Raw genomic sequence first — 17,077 nt, forward strand, 5'->3', positions numbered from 1 at the left:
TTCAGTGCTTTTAAAGTTATTTGTAAAAGTAATTGCTATTGAAAGCAGCATTTGACTCCTGGTTGTTCATTTTTAAACAATGTTGCAAAAGTCTTGGTTCCCCAGCAAAGACCGGTCTGTTATTCAGCCGCCTTGTATTACATTGTATCAACAGTCTGAACCACCAGGGCAGAGAATAGACAGGGATTTAAAAACACTGCTTTCTATAGAAATATATTCATGTAACTTAAAAACCATAGGAAATCTGTAATGAATGTATATTGTAAAGTTGATTTAGAATTATGTTTTTGTTTATTAGGCAAAAATGTATTTTTTGTTTTGACATTCCCTTTAATGTAAATAGTTTGTAGTGGAACCCTGAGCCTTCAGTTACAAGTGTCCCCAACATATTTTTTTTACCTGCAAGAAACATTCAGATGTAAAAGGAGTTGGGGAGCAACACAAGCATGAAAAATGTTCCTAGGTGTACCAAGTAAGTGCTGTGACTGTCCATTTAGTAGCCCCTATATGGACTGGCAGACTACAGGAGACTCTATTTGGCAGAACACCTGGTTTTTATGCAACCAAAACTTGCCTCCAAGCCAGGAATTCACAAATGAGCACCAGCTTTGAGGCCACTGGGAGCAACATCCAAAGGGGTTGGTGAGCAACGTTGCCCATGAGCAGTGGTGTAACTAGATATTTACTGGCCCCCACAGCAAACTATTTTTCAGGCCCCCAAATTTTTAGCTTTTGATCGATTATGCCAATATTTATCTAAATAGTATATGAATTGGGGCCCCATACCTCCTGGGCCACCCCAGCAGTCGCAGGGTCTGCTTCCTCTGTAGTTATGCCCCTGCCCATGAGCCACTGGTTGGGGATCACTGCTCTACAGGAACCTGTATGTTGTTCATCAGCACTTGCCATAGGAATATGAACATGTGCAAGTAGCTTTAGGTTAGAGCTGTCGAAGCTGCACATTTTTATGTTTGTAAAAAGTCTTTAGATCTGGCGGGCAAGGCACCTCCATCCAGGCCCAGATTGACAATCTGTGGGTTCTTGCTAGACAAAGGTTTAAGATCACTTCCAACCTCCAATTTATTCTATTTATATTAATCTATTTATAAAAAAAATATTTTTAGGGAATATCTCAATCCCGCTATGAAAAATCCATATCTCTATATAAACTACCAATTGCCTCCGCAAAACCATAAATGTGTTCACCCTTTAAACCCGGTGACCTGGGTGTACATACCCCAGGACCCACGCTTCTGGGCACACAATACTTTACATTCAATGCAAAGAAGATTTGGGAAAAGTCGCACTCACGAGACGAGTGGCCCGGGTGCATCGTCCCGAACCCATAGCTGTGGGTGATGCGCATTCATAACCAAAAATTACTGGCAAGCACTCCCAAGTCCACTTGTAGGGTAAAATCAAGTGTATTTCAGCAGATTAAAAACATTGCAGTCCTGACACGTTTCATATCAAGGATATGTAGTCATATAAGTATCCTTGATACAAAACGCGTCAGGACTGCAATGTTTTTAATCTGCTGAAATACACAAATGATTGTACCCTACAAGTGGGCTTCGGAGTGCTTGCCAATAATTTTTGGTTTTGAATCTGTCGGTACTGGCAAATTTTATTTATTGTGTTGGTGGGGTATTGTTTCATACCTCCCAATTGTCCTGTTTTCAGAGGGACAGTCCCTTTGTAACAACTGTAACAATTTAGATAAGGAGGTCCCTTGGGATAAATTAGACTCACCTTCATTAGCAAAACTGTAATAACTGAAAAAAAAACACAGAAATATGTTCAAACTTCCATAACCTGCCAAATTTTGTAAAATTAACATGGTAATTAGGGGGTGTGGCCACAAAAATGGGCAAAGTCAAAAAAAATGTAGTCCCTCTTTTTTTATTTCCAAAATGTTGGGAGGGATGTTGTTTGGCCTCTGTGCTTAAAATGCAAATGCCTATTTGAATCCCACTCCAGACCTGCCTCCAACAGATATCTCAGAGAGGAAAATGGTGGACAGGGGAAGCCAGCTCTCAGCAGAGGCAATGAAGTTGATCAGCGAGCTTAAGGAATCCTTAGGGCAGTGATCCTCAACCAATGGCTTGCGAGCAACATCTTGCTCACCAACCCATTTAATGTTGCTTCCAATTGCCGCAAAGCAGGCGCTAAATTCTGAATTCCTGGCTTGGAGGCAAGATTTTGTTTCATAGAAACCATGTGTACTGCCAAACAACATTCTGTAGGCTGACAATCCACATAGGGGCTACCAATAGTCATTCATAGCCTTATTTGGTATGCCTAGGAACATTTTGCATACTTACTCCAACTTTTTTTTACATTTCAATGTAACTCACCGTAGAGATACGGAGGATGAACCAGAACCCCATGTGACTTACTGGCAGTTTAGGGTTGGGTGCAGTCAAACTGGGGAATGTACACTCCTCCACTGCTCCCAAATATTCCCTGTCTTGGAACAAGAGACAACCAGGGAAGTAGTGTACAGGCCTAGAAGACACCGTTATGGGTTGTGTGTGGGTCCTACAATGGCAACATGTTGCAGGTTAGTTTTGGGTGTGGGTTGAGTTTTTCTTGACGCATGCTAGCTCACAGGTAAAAAAGGTTGGGGCCCAGGGGTGTAACTACAGAGGAAGCAGAATAGGAACAGAGAAAGAAAGTATGGGAGCACTCTGACCTTGTGGATAGGCATCCTGCTGTGCTACCACATGTGAATGAACGCTCCCGACACGTACAGACTTTTCAGGTAAATATATTGAACACAGAGCACCAGCAGCAGTTAAAATCCATATTTTATTAGATCATCATTAAAAGGTTAAGCAGATCCAGTATCCCAATAGCACGCTTGACGCGTTTCGTGGACTAGGCCACTTTCTCAAAAGCTATGCTTAGCATGTCCAGGTGAACATTTAAAAGGTAACACCACACCCCCATTAAAAACAACCCTTACATTGCTGTTGATCATAACATTTAGAAGCTTAAGAGTGCTGGCTACGGAGCGAAAAAGGGGAATTTTATCATATTGACCAAATTAAACACAGTATCCTGTACAATATCACATATCTCTCAAGTTACCATACAATTAGCAATCTCATTTAGTAAAAAATCTGTTTGCTGATAAATCAGGTAGTTCATAAAGTATACATGGACATAATAATCAAAAGGGACCATTAACTAAATATCTGACACAAAGGGGCGAACCGGCTAAGACATATACACAGTTAATATAAATAATTAATTATAAATCACAATATAATTATGATCAACATTAATGAATCAATCAATAAAAAAATTCAATTCATTGCAAATAAACCTTTTTTGCTATTCCAAAATCATATATTTGTTATATTTTATTTTATTGTATTATGTTCTAAACGTACATATATTCTAGTGGCCACTTAATAAGAAGTTAGTAAAAACATGTCAATTCACATTCACAATTCAAACTGCCATTAATATCTAATGTTTTAAGATGGTACATCCAATACACCTCCATCCTAGATAAGATTTTATCACCATCTCCTTTTCTCACATTAAATTTAAGTTTATCAATTATTTGGAAAGTTATTCTGGAAACACCTTCATGTTGTTACAGAGGAAGCAGACCCTGAGACTGTAGGGGGGTCCAGGAGGTAAAGGGGCACCCGTGAGGCCCTAATTCATATACAATTTCAATAAATATTGGTAAAACAAGTCAACCTCTAGACATTTTGGGGGCTTGAAAAAATGATTTGCTGTGGGGCCCAGTAACATCTAGTTATGCCACTGTTTGGGACCCCTGATTTAGCGCAGCGGAGGTGTGTTTTTAAATGAGTGTTAGTGGAGAAGCAGGACTCCAACACAGGAGCTGAAGGAGACTGCCTGCTGGCCCTGGATAAGATTAACTCATTCTTGTCAGAGGAGGTTGAATTGGCTCTTTTTTCAGGCACAAGATCCCAAAGTTAGTCAAGGCAGTGAGCTCTGCAACTGAAGCTGCTGCGGGTATTGGTTAATCCAAGGATCCAGAAGGGGGGACCTCTATTTTTAAAGTGAAAAAGTCAAGCAAAATCACCTGTTTTTGAAAAGAGTTCGAAAATATTATCCACTCTGCAGCAGACGCCTTCAGCTTAGGACACTAGCACATGCTTATGCGGCTACGGATTTCCTTAAACGTTTTGGGTAGAGAATATGGTTTTCCATAAATTCAGGGGGCAAGGGTAGGAGAAAAAAAAAGTTTAAATATCTGGTAAACTATAGAATCAGGTGGGGAGCAGTTTGTAGAGTATTTAAAAAAACACCTCAACAGCACGATGCTATCGCCACTATACTTCTGTAGATATAGGTCAACCAAAATTCTAAATTTTAATGCTGTAGAGCAGTGATCCCCAGCCAGTGGCTCAGGAGCAACATGTTACTCACATGAGGTTCTTGGATGTTGCTCTCAGTGGCCTCAAAGCAGGTTCTCGTTTTTTGGATTTTAGACTTGGAAGCAAGCGTTGGAGGCATAAAGACCATGTGTCAATACACATGGGGGTGAAATAAACAATTAAAGCTCTTACTGGGCACCCCCTAGAAACTTTTTTAATGCTTGTGTTGTTCCTCAACTTTTTCAAGTGTGACTCAGGGGTAAAAAATTTTGGGGACCCCTGCTATAGATGATGCCAACCTCACAGTCCAGGTCCTCCTGTTTCCCAAAGCGCCCTATTTGCTTTTTAGATGGGTCAGTGACCCCCTTCTGAAAAGAATCAGAAGACGGCAAATAATTAAAAAAACTATACAAAAATAAATAATAAAAACCCAATTGAAAAGTTGCTTAGAATTGGCCAGTCTATACCATACTAAAAGTTAACTTATGGGTCAGGACGGATGCTCAGATTCGGGGAGATTAGTCGCCCGGCGACAAATCTCCTATTTTTCGGGGTGACTAATCTCCCCGAACTGCCTCCCGCCGGAGAGAATGTAAATCGCCATAAAGAAGGTCCTCGAAGCGATTTGTTTTCTGAAGTTGGCCAAAGTTTCCTCATGAGGCAACATCGGGCTACTTTGGAAAATGAAGTGCTCTGAGTGCCATCCTGCCGGTGATTTACATTCTAGCCGATGGGAGGCAGTTCTGGGAAATTAATCGACCCCGAAAAAGAGGAGATTTGTTGCCATGGGACTAATCTCCCTGAATCTGAGCGTATGCCTTGACCCTAAGGGGCAAATTTATTAAAAGGCGAATTGACGCTGGTGAAAATTCGCCAGAGTGACGTCATTTTGGAACTTCGGCGATTTACTAATGGGCGCTGCCGTAAATTCGCTAGCGAAGGAGATAGACTCTAGCGCTACTTCGCACTCTAACGGCAGGCAAATTTTCGCTCTGGCGTATGCACGTAACTGCACAAATTCACTAAGATGCATTTTTAATGAACGTTACCTCTTGCGCCAGACTTGCCTTTGCCACCTCAGACCAGGTGAAGTGCAATAGAGTAGATAGGAGTTCCTCAAAAAAAAAAATTTAAAAAAAAAACGCTGGCGACTTTTACTTTTTACAGGGTGATAGGTCGAAAAAGTCGTTAATTTTTTTTGAGGTACCCTCCTTCCCCCCCTACATTTCCTAACATATGGCACCTAAACTATACACTGGGCTCATGTGTAGGGCAATATTATACCCAGGGCCGCCATTAGAAATCACGTACAACAATATTTTCGGGGCCCACCCTGGTGACCAAGCCCCGTCCATTTTATTTTTATTAAGGTTCCCTGGCTGAAAGGTGGCTTCACTAGCTTTCGGAGCCCTGGACGCAACTTCGGATTTTTGTGAATTAGTGTTGTCCTGGCGAATCTACGTCTGGCGAAGTGTTGCGATGTCAGCGAAGCCCTCGCTGGTGCAATTTCCCTATAGGTGAAACACCCCTTTAAAGTACAAAATCCCCTGCCTATGCTGATGGTACAATCTCCTTTCCTCCCTTCCAGTCTTATCACCAGCTCTGAATCTGACACACAAGGAAACATGACTTTAGCAAGTAAATAAGCCAAACACTTGAGACTGGTAGTGTAAAATCCAGAAATAATACTGATGTAAGGAATATAGGCGAATTTCCAGAGCAGCAGCAGCAGCAGGAAGAATTGAGAAGTGACTGACACCTTTGGATATAGAATGTGCTGAGGTCAGCCGGCCGGCAGAGGGCGCTGTTTAGGAAGGAGGAGCTGCTGAGCTGAGCGTGGGATTGTGTATTATCAGTCAGAGCAGAACACACGTGGGTACCGCATTTGCACGGCTCAGATTGCAGGCAGCTCCCAGGTAAGGCTCATGGGGAAGAAGGAGCGCAGTGAAATGGTCACATTTATGTATTTTATGTAGCTCTGTGCTTATGAGCAGGGAAGTGCCTGAAGGCAGAGCTTGTTATGTTCCCAATGACTAGTTCCTGCTCCAAACGCTTTATAAGTGTATGTGATTGCAGGGGATGCTGGGAGTTGTAGTCTAGCAATAGAGCAGCATGTGGGGTATGCATAGACTAAATACCATTGTAATTGACATGAGTAGGTTTATATTACAGCTTCTAGTTGGTAAATAAGACAGAGCTAGAGCCAGGCCATTGGTGCAGATCTGCTGCAGGGTTGCCAGGGGTTTCCAGCCAAATTGGACTACTAATTTAAAGCCCAGGCGGGTTTCGAAAGTATAAACTAGCTAAGGTATGGCTTTGGGCTACTTTTTAGGCCTTTGGCTGTTTTTTTTTTTTTTTGCCCTAATGTGCCAAGCCTGTGTCTCCCAATGCATGTTGGGTAATGTAGTTTTTTTTGTTTAACAATTTTTGTTTAATGTAAGATTACAATACCCACCATGCAATGGGGCTGACTTGTGTAGAAGTCAGCAGTTACCAGAGTTTGGGCTCTGTGCCCCAGTCTTAAGTCATTCTTCTCACATTTTTTCGGTGAATTGACTCAATTTCAGACAATTTTGGGGCAAAAATCTACTGGCCACAAAAATGTCCAGAGGTTGACTTGTTTTGCCAATATTTACTGAAATTGTATATGAATTATGGGCTTATGGGGCCCCTATACCTCCTGGGTGACGGGCAAATCTCTCTCATTTTGCTTCATGGAAACATAAAAAAGTTGTATTTTTACATATATATATTCTTTATTTTTTTAGACTGTTTTTCACTGTACATATTGTGCTATTTTTGGGCTACTTTTCAAGTGCTACTTGTCTAGTTTTGGGCAGGTTTTGTAGCTGAATTTGGCTGGTTTTGAAAACTAGACCTGGCAACCCCGATCTGCTGAGAAGCAGAACAATGAGTGAAATTGCAGTTTCCCTCGGGGTGTCATTTGTATCAATACACAAGGTTCCTCCTCTCCGCAGAGGTAAATGTGGAATTGTAACGTGTCACTGCTCGGGGTTTGTACAGGTTTCCGGTGGTGGATTTATTTGCTGTTTAATGTGCAGGTGACGTTGCCAGATCACTAGAAAACTCAGGGACTTGTAATGTACTTTAGCAGGGCCTCACGCTGGCTGCATTTAAAGGAATTGTTCAGTATAAATAACAACTGGGTAAATAGGCTGTGTAAAATAAAAAAAAAATGTATCTAATATAGTTAGTTAGGCAAAAAACTGTTCCTTTAAGGGGGAACTAAACCTCAGTTCACTGGAGGGGGTTGCAATTTTTAGCCACCACCTCTCAGCGACTGTTATAACTAAACGCCCTGACATGGCCGAACTATTTAACATTTTTATTCTGAGGCAATTTGCAAATCATTTTTGATTATTTTTTTTACAGCAGCTCTCCATTTTAAAATTTCAGCTATCTGGTTGCTAAGGACCAATGAATCCTAGCAACCGCGTACTGGTTTGAATGAGAGACCAGAATCTGAATAGGAGAGGGGCTGAATTGAAAGTTAAATAATAGAAAGTGCAATAGCAATAACACTGCAGCCTCAAGGAGCATTATTCTTGCAGCGGGTCGGCAACCCCTGTATTTGAAAAATGAAACAGGCAGCATGTTCCACGCTAAAGTACTACTGACTGGTACATTTTTAGAATCGATAAGCACAAAGGGAGGTTAGACATTAGAGATACTGGGAGGTGGATAACCCATCTACAGTTGTGGCTTTAGTTATCCTTTAAAAGGGTGGTCCACCTTTAATGGGATACTGTCATGGAAAAACATGTTTTTTCCAAAACACAGTTAATAGTTATGCTCCAGCAGAATTCTGCACTGAAATCCATTTCTCAAAAGAGCAAACAGATATTTTAATATTAAATTTTGAAATCTAACATGGGGCTAGACATTTTGTCAGTTTCCCAGCTGCCTCCGTCATGTGACTTATGCCTGCACTTTAGGATGTTCAGCTTTGAAATCTGACATGGGGCTAGACATATTGTCAGTTTCCCAGCTGCCCCCAGTCATGTGACTTGTGCTCTGATAAACTTCAATCACTCTTTACTGCTGTACTGCAAGTTGGAGTGATATCACCCCCTCCCTTTTCCCCCCCCAGCAGCCAAACAAAAGAACAATGGGAAGGTAACCAGATAGCAGTTCCCTAACACAAGATAACAGCTGCCTGGTAGATCTAAGAACAGCACTCAATAGTAAAATCCAGGTCCCACTGAGACACATTCAGTTACATTGAGAAGGTAAAACAGCAGCCTGCCAGAAAGCATTTCCCTCCTGAAGTGCAGGCACAAGTCACATGACTGGGGGCAGCTGGGAAATTGACAAAATGTCTAGCCCCATGTCCGCTTTAAAAATTGAATATAAAAAAATCTGTTTGCTCTTGAGAAATGGATTTCAGTGCAGAATTCTGCTGGAGCAGCACTATTAACTGATGTGTTTTGAAGAAAAACATGTTTTCCCATGACAGTATCCCTTTAAGTTAACTTTTAGTATGTTATAGAAAGGCCATTTCTAAACAACTTTTCAATTGGTCTGCATTATTTATTTTTTATAGTTTTTTAAGCATTTGCCATATCTGCTTCTGACTCTTTCCAGCTTTTTAACGGGGTCACTGATTTGTCTAAAAACAAAAGCTCTGTAAGGCTACACATATACTATTATTGCTACTTTTTATTACTCATCTTTCTATTCAGGCCTCTCCTATTCATATTCCAGTCTCTTATTCAAATCAGTGCAGGGATGCTAGGGGAATTTTGATCCTAGCCACCAGACTGCTGAATTTGCAAACTGGAGAGTTGCTGCTATTCTCTGTAATAATAAAACAGTAGCTTGTACTTGATGCCAACTAAGATATAATTAATCCTTATTGGAAGCAAAACCAGCCTATTGGGTTTATTTCATGTTTACATGATTTCCTAGTAGACTTAAGGTATGAAGATCCAAATTCTGTTATCAGGAAAACCGCAGGTCGCGAGCATTCTGGATAACAGGTCGCATACCTGTACTGAACCCAGTGCCGCCAGCAGGATATGTGGCTGATGTTTTTTCTTTCTCTATAATGGGATACAAACTCCTCCAATATGTCCATGTTTATGACCTGTGTTCCTGTTCTCACAGAGATGGCAGAGACAGTTCTAGTGATTGGAAGCGGGGGCAGAGAACATGCTCTGGCTTGGAAACTGGCGCAGTCTCTACATGTGAAACAAGTGCTCGTTGCACCGGGGAACGCCGGCACCGCAGGAGATGGCAAGATCTCTAACACAGGTGAGTGGGGCTATAAAGCAGAGCTGCTACTTATTTGCACCCATGTGTAAATTGTATCAGCAGCTCCACCTAGTGGCCACATGACTACATACTAATAGCTGGGTGTTGAGAATTGTAGTTTATGAACATCTGCTCATATATACTTGTTCTACTGTATAGGTTATCAGAACATCTTATCTAATATGTTGTTTCTTGGCTCATTTATGAATAATGTTATACAACGGACTCTTCTATCATGAACAAGCAGAAATCTTACACATTCCTTTTGTACTGGGTCTGTTGCTATGCTCTGCTGGTTTGGAACGGATTTGTTTCCTTAAAGGGGTTGTTCACGTTTGAGTTAACTTTTAGGGGGGTATTTATCAAGGGTCAAATTTCGAGGGGTTAAAACCCTCAAATTCGACCATCGAATTGAAATCCTTCGAATTCAAATATCAAATTCGAAGGATTTAGCGATAAAATAAGCATTCGATTGATCGAATGAAAAATCGTTTGATCGAACGATTTTCAGTGATCGATCGAAGGATTTTTATTTGATGACAAAAACTTAGAAAATGCTTGTAGAAGGTCCCCATAGGCTTATAATGCAATTCGGTAGGTTTAACTTGGCGAAGTATTGAATTCAAAGGATTTTTAAAGAGACAGTACTTCGACCATCGAATAGGCTACTTCGACCATCGAATTGGACTTTGATTCGAACGATTCGAATAAAAAAATCGTTCGACTATTCGATAGTCAAAGTATCCAAAAATTTACTTCGAAATTCGAACTTTTTGAAATTCGAATATTAACCCGAGCAGTGAATCAGCAGAAAAGAAGATGGGGAGCTACTGGGGCATCTTTGGAGACACAGATCTTTACAGCTAAAGGGCTGTGGTTGCCTTGGGCTGGTACAGAAGCACAAAACATAATGTACAACATTTCTAGCTACTTCTTTAGTTAGGCTTTAGTTCTCCTTTAAAGGCCCAATAGCTCTCATGATTCTGAAGCGCTTACTAGGTCAAAATAAACTTCTTTTGGTTTCTGTGGGTTACTGGAAAAGTTGTCCTTGTTACGTCATAATACCCAAAATGTAAAATTTTTTGTGACTATGATAAAGGTTGTCTGGCACCAGCAGATTCAAGCCAACGTGTCTGTCTGTCTGTGTGTATTGGAAGTATAGCAGGAGAATGCCGTACATCAGACATACATAAAGATATTGATCATATGGAAATCAGATGAGAGTCTGTAATGTTACAATTATTTGCAGCCAGAGAACAAACACAGATCTGATTTATTTAGAAGTACGGGAGGATACATTACATAAGAATGATTTCCATCTGTAGCGAGTTGAAATCCGTTCCCTCTGTAACATCCTTAGTTCCCCTGTTGCTAATTCCTTATTAAAGTGCACTGATTTCTGTAAATCCTCATTAGGAACCTCTCAAGTGTCTGAAGGCTGATCACAAGTTCATTCGTTTGTTGCCTTGTGACACCCGGTTCCGGATGCAGAGACCTGATTTAATTGCTGTATAATCAGATCAGCAGAGCTGTGTATGGAGAGGTGGGAGGGGAAAAGTGAGGCTGGGTGCTGATTGAAAGGCATTTCTTACCTGTTTCACTAGTAAATAAGCTAAGTTCTATTCCTTTGTGCTTGCAGGAAAGATTTCTGATGCATATTCTCCCAAACTATTGTTTACATATAACTGTACCCCTGTTATCAACTGAGGGACCCAGCCCCTGTTTATTTGTACCCTGGGTACCCCTGGAACTATAGCAGGGTGACTGTTACCCCAATGTTTCTATATATCTGTAACCTTGTTATGAGCTAAGGGGGCCCAGCCTGAAGGCCAGTTAGGGGGAGATTTGGGGTGAGTGTTTATTTGTGCCCTGGGTACCCCTGGAACTATACCAGGGTGACTGTTACCCCAATGTTTCTATATATCTGTAACCTTGTTATGAGCTAAGGGGGCCCAGCCTGAAGGTCAGTTAGGGGGAGATTTGGGGTGAGTGTTTATTTGTGCCCTGGGTACCCCTGGAACTATAGCAGGGTGACTGTTACCCCAATGTTTCTATATATCTGTAACCTTGTTATGAGCTAAGGGGGCCCAGCCTGAAGGCCAGTTAGGGTGAGATTTGGGGTGAGTGCTTATTTGTACCCTGGGTACCCCTGGAACTATAGCAGGGTGACTGTTACCCCAATGTTTCTATATATCTGTAACTTTGTTATGAGCTAAGGGGGTCCAGCCTGAAGGCCAGTTAGGGGGAGATTTGGGGTGAGTGCTTATTTGTGCCCTGGGTACCCCTGGAACTATACCAGGGTGACTGTTACCCCAATGTTTCTATATATCTGTAACCTTGTTATGAGCTAAGGGGCCCATCCTGAAGGCCAGTTAGGGGGAGATTTGGGGTGAGTGTTTATTTGTGCAGAGTGACTGTTACCCCAGTGTTTACATCTATATCTTACATTGTTTTGAATATATTCCATTTTAAAATAAAACTGCAGGAGCTGATACTAGCGAATACTATTTACCTGCGTGTGACTAATTTCTGAGATGCACATAACTAATAATTATGACAGTACCCAAAACCGTTCTGCTCTCTAGTAGTAACTCATAGCAACAATTTTGCTTTTAGTAGTTCTGCTGCTGCTGTTGGATCAGAGCAATTAGCTTATTGGTTACTATGAGGGGCTGCACTTGTTGCAGTGCTGCATCAGGGATTTGAGTGACTTCACATTGCTGTACAGTGGGACAGACGTTGCTCATACTGACCATTATCAGTGGGACTCATCGGGGAGCTTTCTGATTCCCTTTCCTTTTCCGTTACAGCTGCCCCAGTTGGTGACCATGCCAAGCTTGTCCAGTTCTGCAAAGAAAACAACGTTGGACTGGTTGTTGTTGGGCCGGAAGCTCCTCTGGCAGCAGGTACATTTCATTCCCAAATGATCACCTTGACCCTACAGAGAAAAACCATTAGCCTTCATGCCCTTTGCTTCTCTTTTCCCAGGGATTATCGATGATTTGACTGCAGCCGGGGTGAGGTGTTTTGGTCCCACAGCCAAGGCGGCGCAGCTTGAGGCCAGTAAGAGTTTTTCCAAAGATTTTATGGACCGACATGGCATTCCAACTGCCCGCTGGAAATTGTTCACTGACCCCAAGGAAGCCTGTAGCTTTATTATGAGGTACCACGAATGTGCTTTAACTGTATAGGATATAGTATGTGTATACCTTGTTTCCAAAATACCACTGAAAATGCTATTCTTGATGCCACTGCAAAACTGTGTCTTTGTGCTTGGGTCCCTTATGTCTATAGGAAGCATTTCTGCATTCAAAAAGGCAATCACAACCATTTCCTGTTATGTGCCATGGCCTTACTGGGGCTTGATGCTTGGCTCACATGGAAGTTTATAAGGGGGGGGGGGTTTCTTTAAGGAAAACTGAATCCTAAAAATGAATATGGCTAAAAGTGCCATATTTTACAGCTAGGTCCATAAATATTTGTACAAAAAAGGGGGGTTGTGGGTGCACACCTAAGGCAAATTTCAAAATATTTAAAGCCCTGTCTAAGTAATTCAAGTAAAAATGCAAGTGCATGTAATTTTAAAAAACAGGGTTTTTTTTGTTACAAAGTTATGATCATAAAATTGATAAGCCACCATACCACATCAAGGTAAAACCCCACACGGTGGTCCCTAACTTGTTCACCTCTTATCATAGTATAAAAGGTATTTTACCTCTTTGCTTAATAGCATTACTTTGTATGAACATCTCCTGTGCTTTGGTTTCAAACTGTGAGCTAAATCCTCCCCCTCCGACTGCTAATGCGGCTTTTAAGAGGGAGAGACTGCCCAAACCAACCAATTTTTCAAAATTACATGCACTTGCATATTTATTTGAATTACTTAGGACTTTAAATATTTTCAAATATTTTGAAATTTGCCTTAGGTGTGCACCCACAGCCCCCTTTTTTGTATCCATAAATATTTGGACAGAAAACTTTTTTTCTTTTTTTTTTTCCTAATTTTGGTTCTGTACATTACCACAATTAATGTTAAATAAAACAACTCAGATGCAGTTGAACTGCAGACTTTCAGCTTTAATTCAGTGGGTTGCACAAAAAGATTGCATAAAAATGTGAGGAAGTAAAGCCTTTCTTTAACACAAACACTTCATTTCAGGGCCTCAAAAGTAATTGAACAAATTAAAAAACTGAAAATAAAATGTTCATTTCTAATACTTTGTTGAAAGCTGGCAATGACAGTCTGAAGCATTACTGTATATACTGAACTTATTGCACCAGCCTAAAGTTTCAGCTTGTCAATAGCAGCAATGATCCAGGACTTCAAACTTGTCACAGGGGGTCACCATCTTGGAAAGTGTCTGTGACACTCACATGCTCAGTGGGCTCTGATTGGCTGTTGAGAAGCTAAGCTTAGGGCTCGTCACTAATTATCCAGCAGAAAATGAGCTTCCCTGTAATATAAGCTGATGCTACAGGTTTGCTGATTATTAAATTCTGATGCTAATTGCACTGGTTTCTGTGCTGCCATGTAGTAATTATCTGCATTAATTACTAATCAGCCTTATATTGTGACATTTCTATTCTATGTGTACTGTATATTGTGAGTGGCTCCCTAAGCTCAGTAAGTGACAGCAGCACAGAGCATGTGCAGTGAATCAGCAGAAAAGAAGATGGGGAGGTACTGGGGCATCTTTGGAGACACAAATCTCTACTGCTAAGGGCAGAGACACTTGGTCAGATTCAGGGAGATTAGTCTGCCTTCCCGCCGGCTAGAATGTAAATCCGAAGTTGCCTTACGAGGAAACTTCCGGTGACTTCAGAAAACGAAGCGCTCAGAGTGCCATCCTGCCAGCAGGAAGGGAGGGGAAGGCAGCTTGGAGAGATTAGTAGCCCCGAAGAAGAGGAGATTTGTCGGCGGGCAACTAATCTCCTGGAATCTGACTGTGTGTCTCTGCCCTAAAGAGCTGTGGTTGCCTATGGCTGGTACAGAAGTCCAACACATATAATACAACATTTCTAGCTACTTATTTAGTTAAGCTTTAGTTCTCCTTTAATATCTTTAAAAAGAATCGGGCTTCTCACTGTTGAAGGTGTCTGGAGTGTTCTCTTCTCCTGAACTGACCTGACTTTTAGACTTCCTTTGAGATTCTCTGGTATTTTATGCATCTCGTGTCACTGTTTTTGTAGCGCTGATTTCCCAGCACTGGTAGTCAAAGCAAGTGGCCTGGCAGCGGGGAAGGGAGTGATTGTGGCCAGCAGTAAGGAGGAGGCTTGCAAAGCTGTGAATGAAATCATGCAGGTGAGTTGGGTTTTTGGCCTGTACAATTACATATGGTGCCTGAGGTTGGGTCACCTCACTCACATGTATATGAATAATAACCTGGGACGAATTAGTTCTTTAAAATAATTGCTCTACTGCAACTACCAACATTCCAGCAAATTGAGCTGCCATTGAAATGATGCTGGGAGCTGTGCTTCAGTAATATCTGAAGAGGCAGAAGTTTAAAATCACTTTCAAAGGCCATTCTTTGGTGAACTTGTTAAACGGATCTGTCCGCACATTATTGTCTCAGTTTAATTAAAGGAACAGTAAATTGTTAAAATAAATTGCTCATACTGCTTTTTCTTTTGCAATCTGCATTAATATTTTTTTTTTTGTAGTTTTCAAGATATTTGCAGTTTCTGCACTACTGATATTGAGAGCTAAAGCAACAGTGCCACCTGCTATTCAGTTTGGACGACTGGCTGCAGTTTGAGATAAAACGGAGTCTGTTGCTCTTCTCTGAATGGAGATGGTGAGCACATGTTGTACAGTAATTGTCTATAAACCCAATCCCTTTGTATCTTCTGTCACAGGACAAGGCATTTGGAGATGCGGGAGAGACGGTGGTTGTGGAAGAGCTGCTGGAAGGGGAAGAAGTCTCTGTACGTTGATGGTTTTTGTTTATTCTGCTTGGGTTGAACCTAATGCCTTTTCACTGCCAGATTTGCAGGCAATATCATTCTATGCCCATGCCAGGGCTTCAATTATATTTATGTTGTTAAAGGAACAGTAACACCAAAAAACCAAAGTGTTTTAAAGGAATGAATGTAGTGTTGCCCTGCAATGTTAAAACTGGCATGTTTGCTTTAGAAATACAACTATTTCCTGGGTAGCCATGGGGCAGCCACTCATAAAAAGGATACATAATAGATAACCAATTTGTTCTGAACAACCCCATTGTATTCTACAGATATTACTGAGCTTATCCGTTATCTGCTGTGTGTTTTGGAGTCAGGAAGGAATTTTTTCCCCCTCTGAGGCAAATTGGAGAGACTTCAAATGGTTTTTTTTTGCCTTCCTTTGGATCAACTGGCAGGCAGGTTAAAATAGAGTTAAGAGGTTGAAATTGATGGTTGGTGTCTATTTTCAACCTAACTTACTTTCTTACTATATGTAACCTGTGCGTTTTCTCCTTTTTCCAGTTGGAATGGCTGCCCCCTTGGCTACATAGCACCATGTTTATATAAACTGCATTAGTGTTTCTTAAGAGAACGCACCATTTTTACCAGTGCAGTGCAACAATACATTATATATCCATTGATAGAATTTTTAGTGTTACTGATCCTGTTAGGAAAAGTCTGGGCAGGGAACAGGAATGAGATCTGGGAGGGGACTGGTAAAGTTCAGCTCTGCAGGATGTGTCTGTGCCTTATAATTATATGAATTATTTATGTGGAACACCACCACCATAAGCTGCTTATAATTACATGTTTTTTCATAATGCAAACCGTTTCCCTTTAACCGCTTTATACTATATACTGGCTACAATGGGATATTTTTCCTTTGCAGTGTTTGTGTTTCACTGATGGCGTCACAGTTGCTCCAATGCCCCCAGCTCAAGACCATAAAAGACTGTTGGATGGGGACCTTGGTCCTAACACAGGCGGAATGGGAGCCTATTGTCCAGCTCCACAGGTATATAGTGAATGACATTATAATTACTGGCCGGTTTGCTCTGCTCTCCAGCCCTCAAAGGGCAAATAAGTATTTGTCCCAATTGACCTTCATTCTGTACTTCTAGGAATATATATTACAGCAAATAAGCATTGACCGTTATATTTCATCTTGCTTTACTCTCTCTGAGCTCCACAGTGCCAACTCTTTCTGTGCTTAAACCAATCGCATACAACAATATTTATTTTTAGATTACAAAAGATTTACTGGAGAAAATCCGAGACACTGTCCTGTTGAAAACCGTGAATGGAATCCGTCAGGATGGTGCGCCGTATGTTGGTAAGTGTTTTGTGCCACTGAAATACTGCTGTTCGTTAAGCCAGAAGGCAAGCAATTAGTTGTTGTGGGGTCTATATAGAAATTCTGATTGGTTGTTAAAGGAACAGTAACACCAACATTTTGTAATGCTTCATTCCCCACAAAACAGCTATAATAATAG

At 41.2% G+C, this 17,077-nt stretch overlaps 1 protein-coding gene across 1 annotated transcript in view; it reads left to right on the forward strand.

The window, feature by feature from the left end:
* Nucleotides 1–6,124: 6,124 nt before the first annotated feature.
* Nucleotides 6,125–17,077, forward strand: part of gart.L (phosphoribosylglycinamide formyltransferase, phosphoribosylglycinamide synthetase, phosphoribosylaminoimidazole synthetase L homeolog) — a 28,391-nt gene continuing 17,438 nt past the window's right edge. Inside the window, exons 1-8 of the mRNA XM_018244661.2 lie at nt 6,125–6,280; nt 9,492–9,638; nt 12,449–12,544; nt 12,627–12,801; nt 14,829–14,940; nt 15,498–15,566; nt 16,474–16,599; nt 16,830–16,917. Coding sequence (XP_018100150.1) covers nt 9,494–9,638; nt 12,449–12,544; nt 12,627–12,801; nt 14,829–14,940; nt 15,498–15,566; nt 16,474–16,599; nt 16,830–16,917 — 811 coding nt within the window. The 5' untranslated portion in view covers nt 6,125–6,280; nt 9,492–9,493. The remainder of the gene's footprint in view (nt 6,281–9,491; nt 9,639–12,448; nt 12,545–12,626; nt 12,802–14,828; nt 14,941–15,497; nt 15,567–16,473; nt 16,600–16,829; nt 16,918–17,077) is intronic.

The sequence above is a fragment of the Xenopus laevis genome, chromosome 2L (assembly GCF_017654675.1).
Source record: "Xenopus laevis strain J_2021 chromosome 2L, Xenopus_laevis_v10.1, whole genome shotgun sequence".
Taxonomy (NCBI): Eukaryota; Metazoa; Chordata; class Amphibia; order Anura; family Pipidae; genus Xenopus; species Xenopus laevis.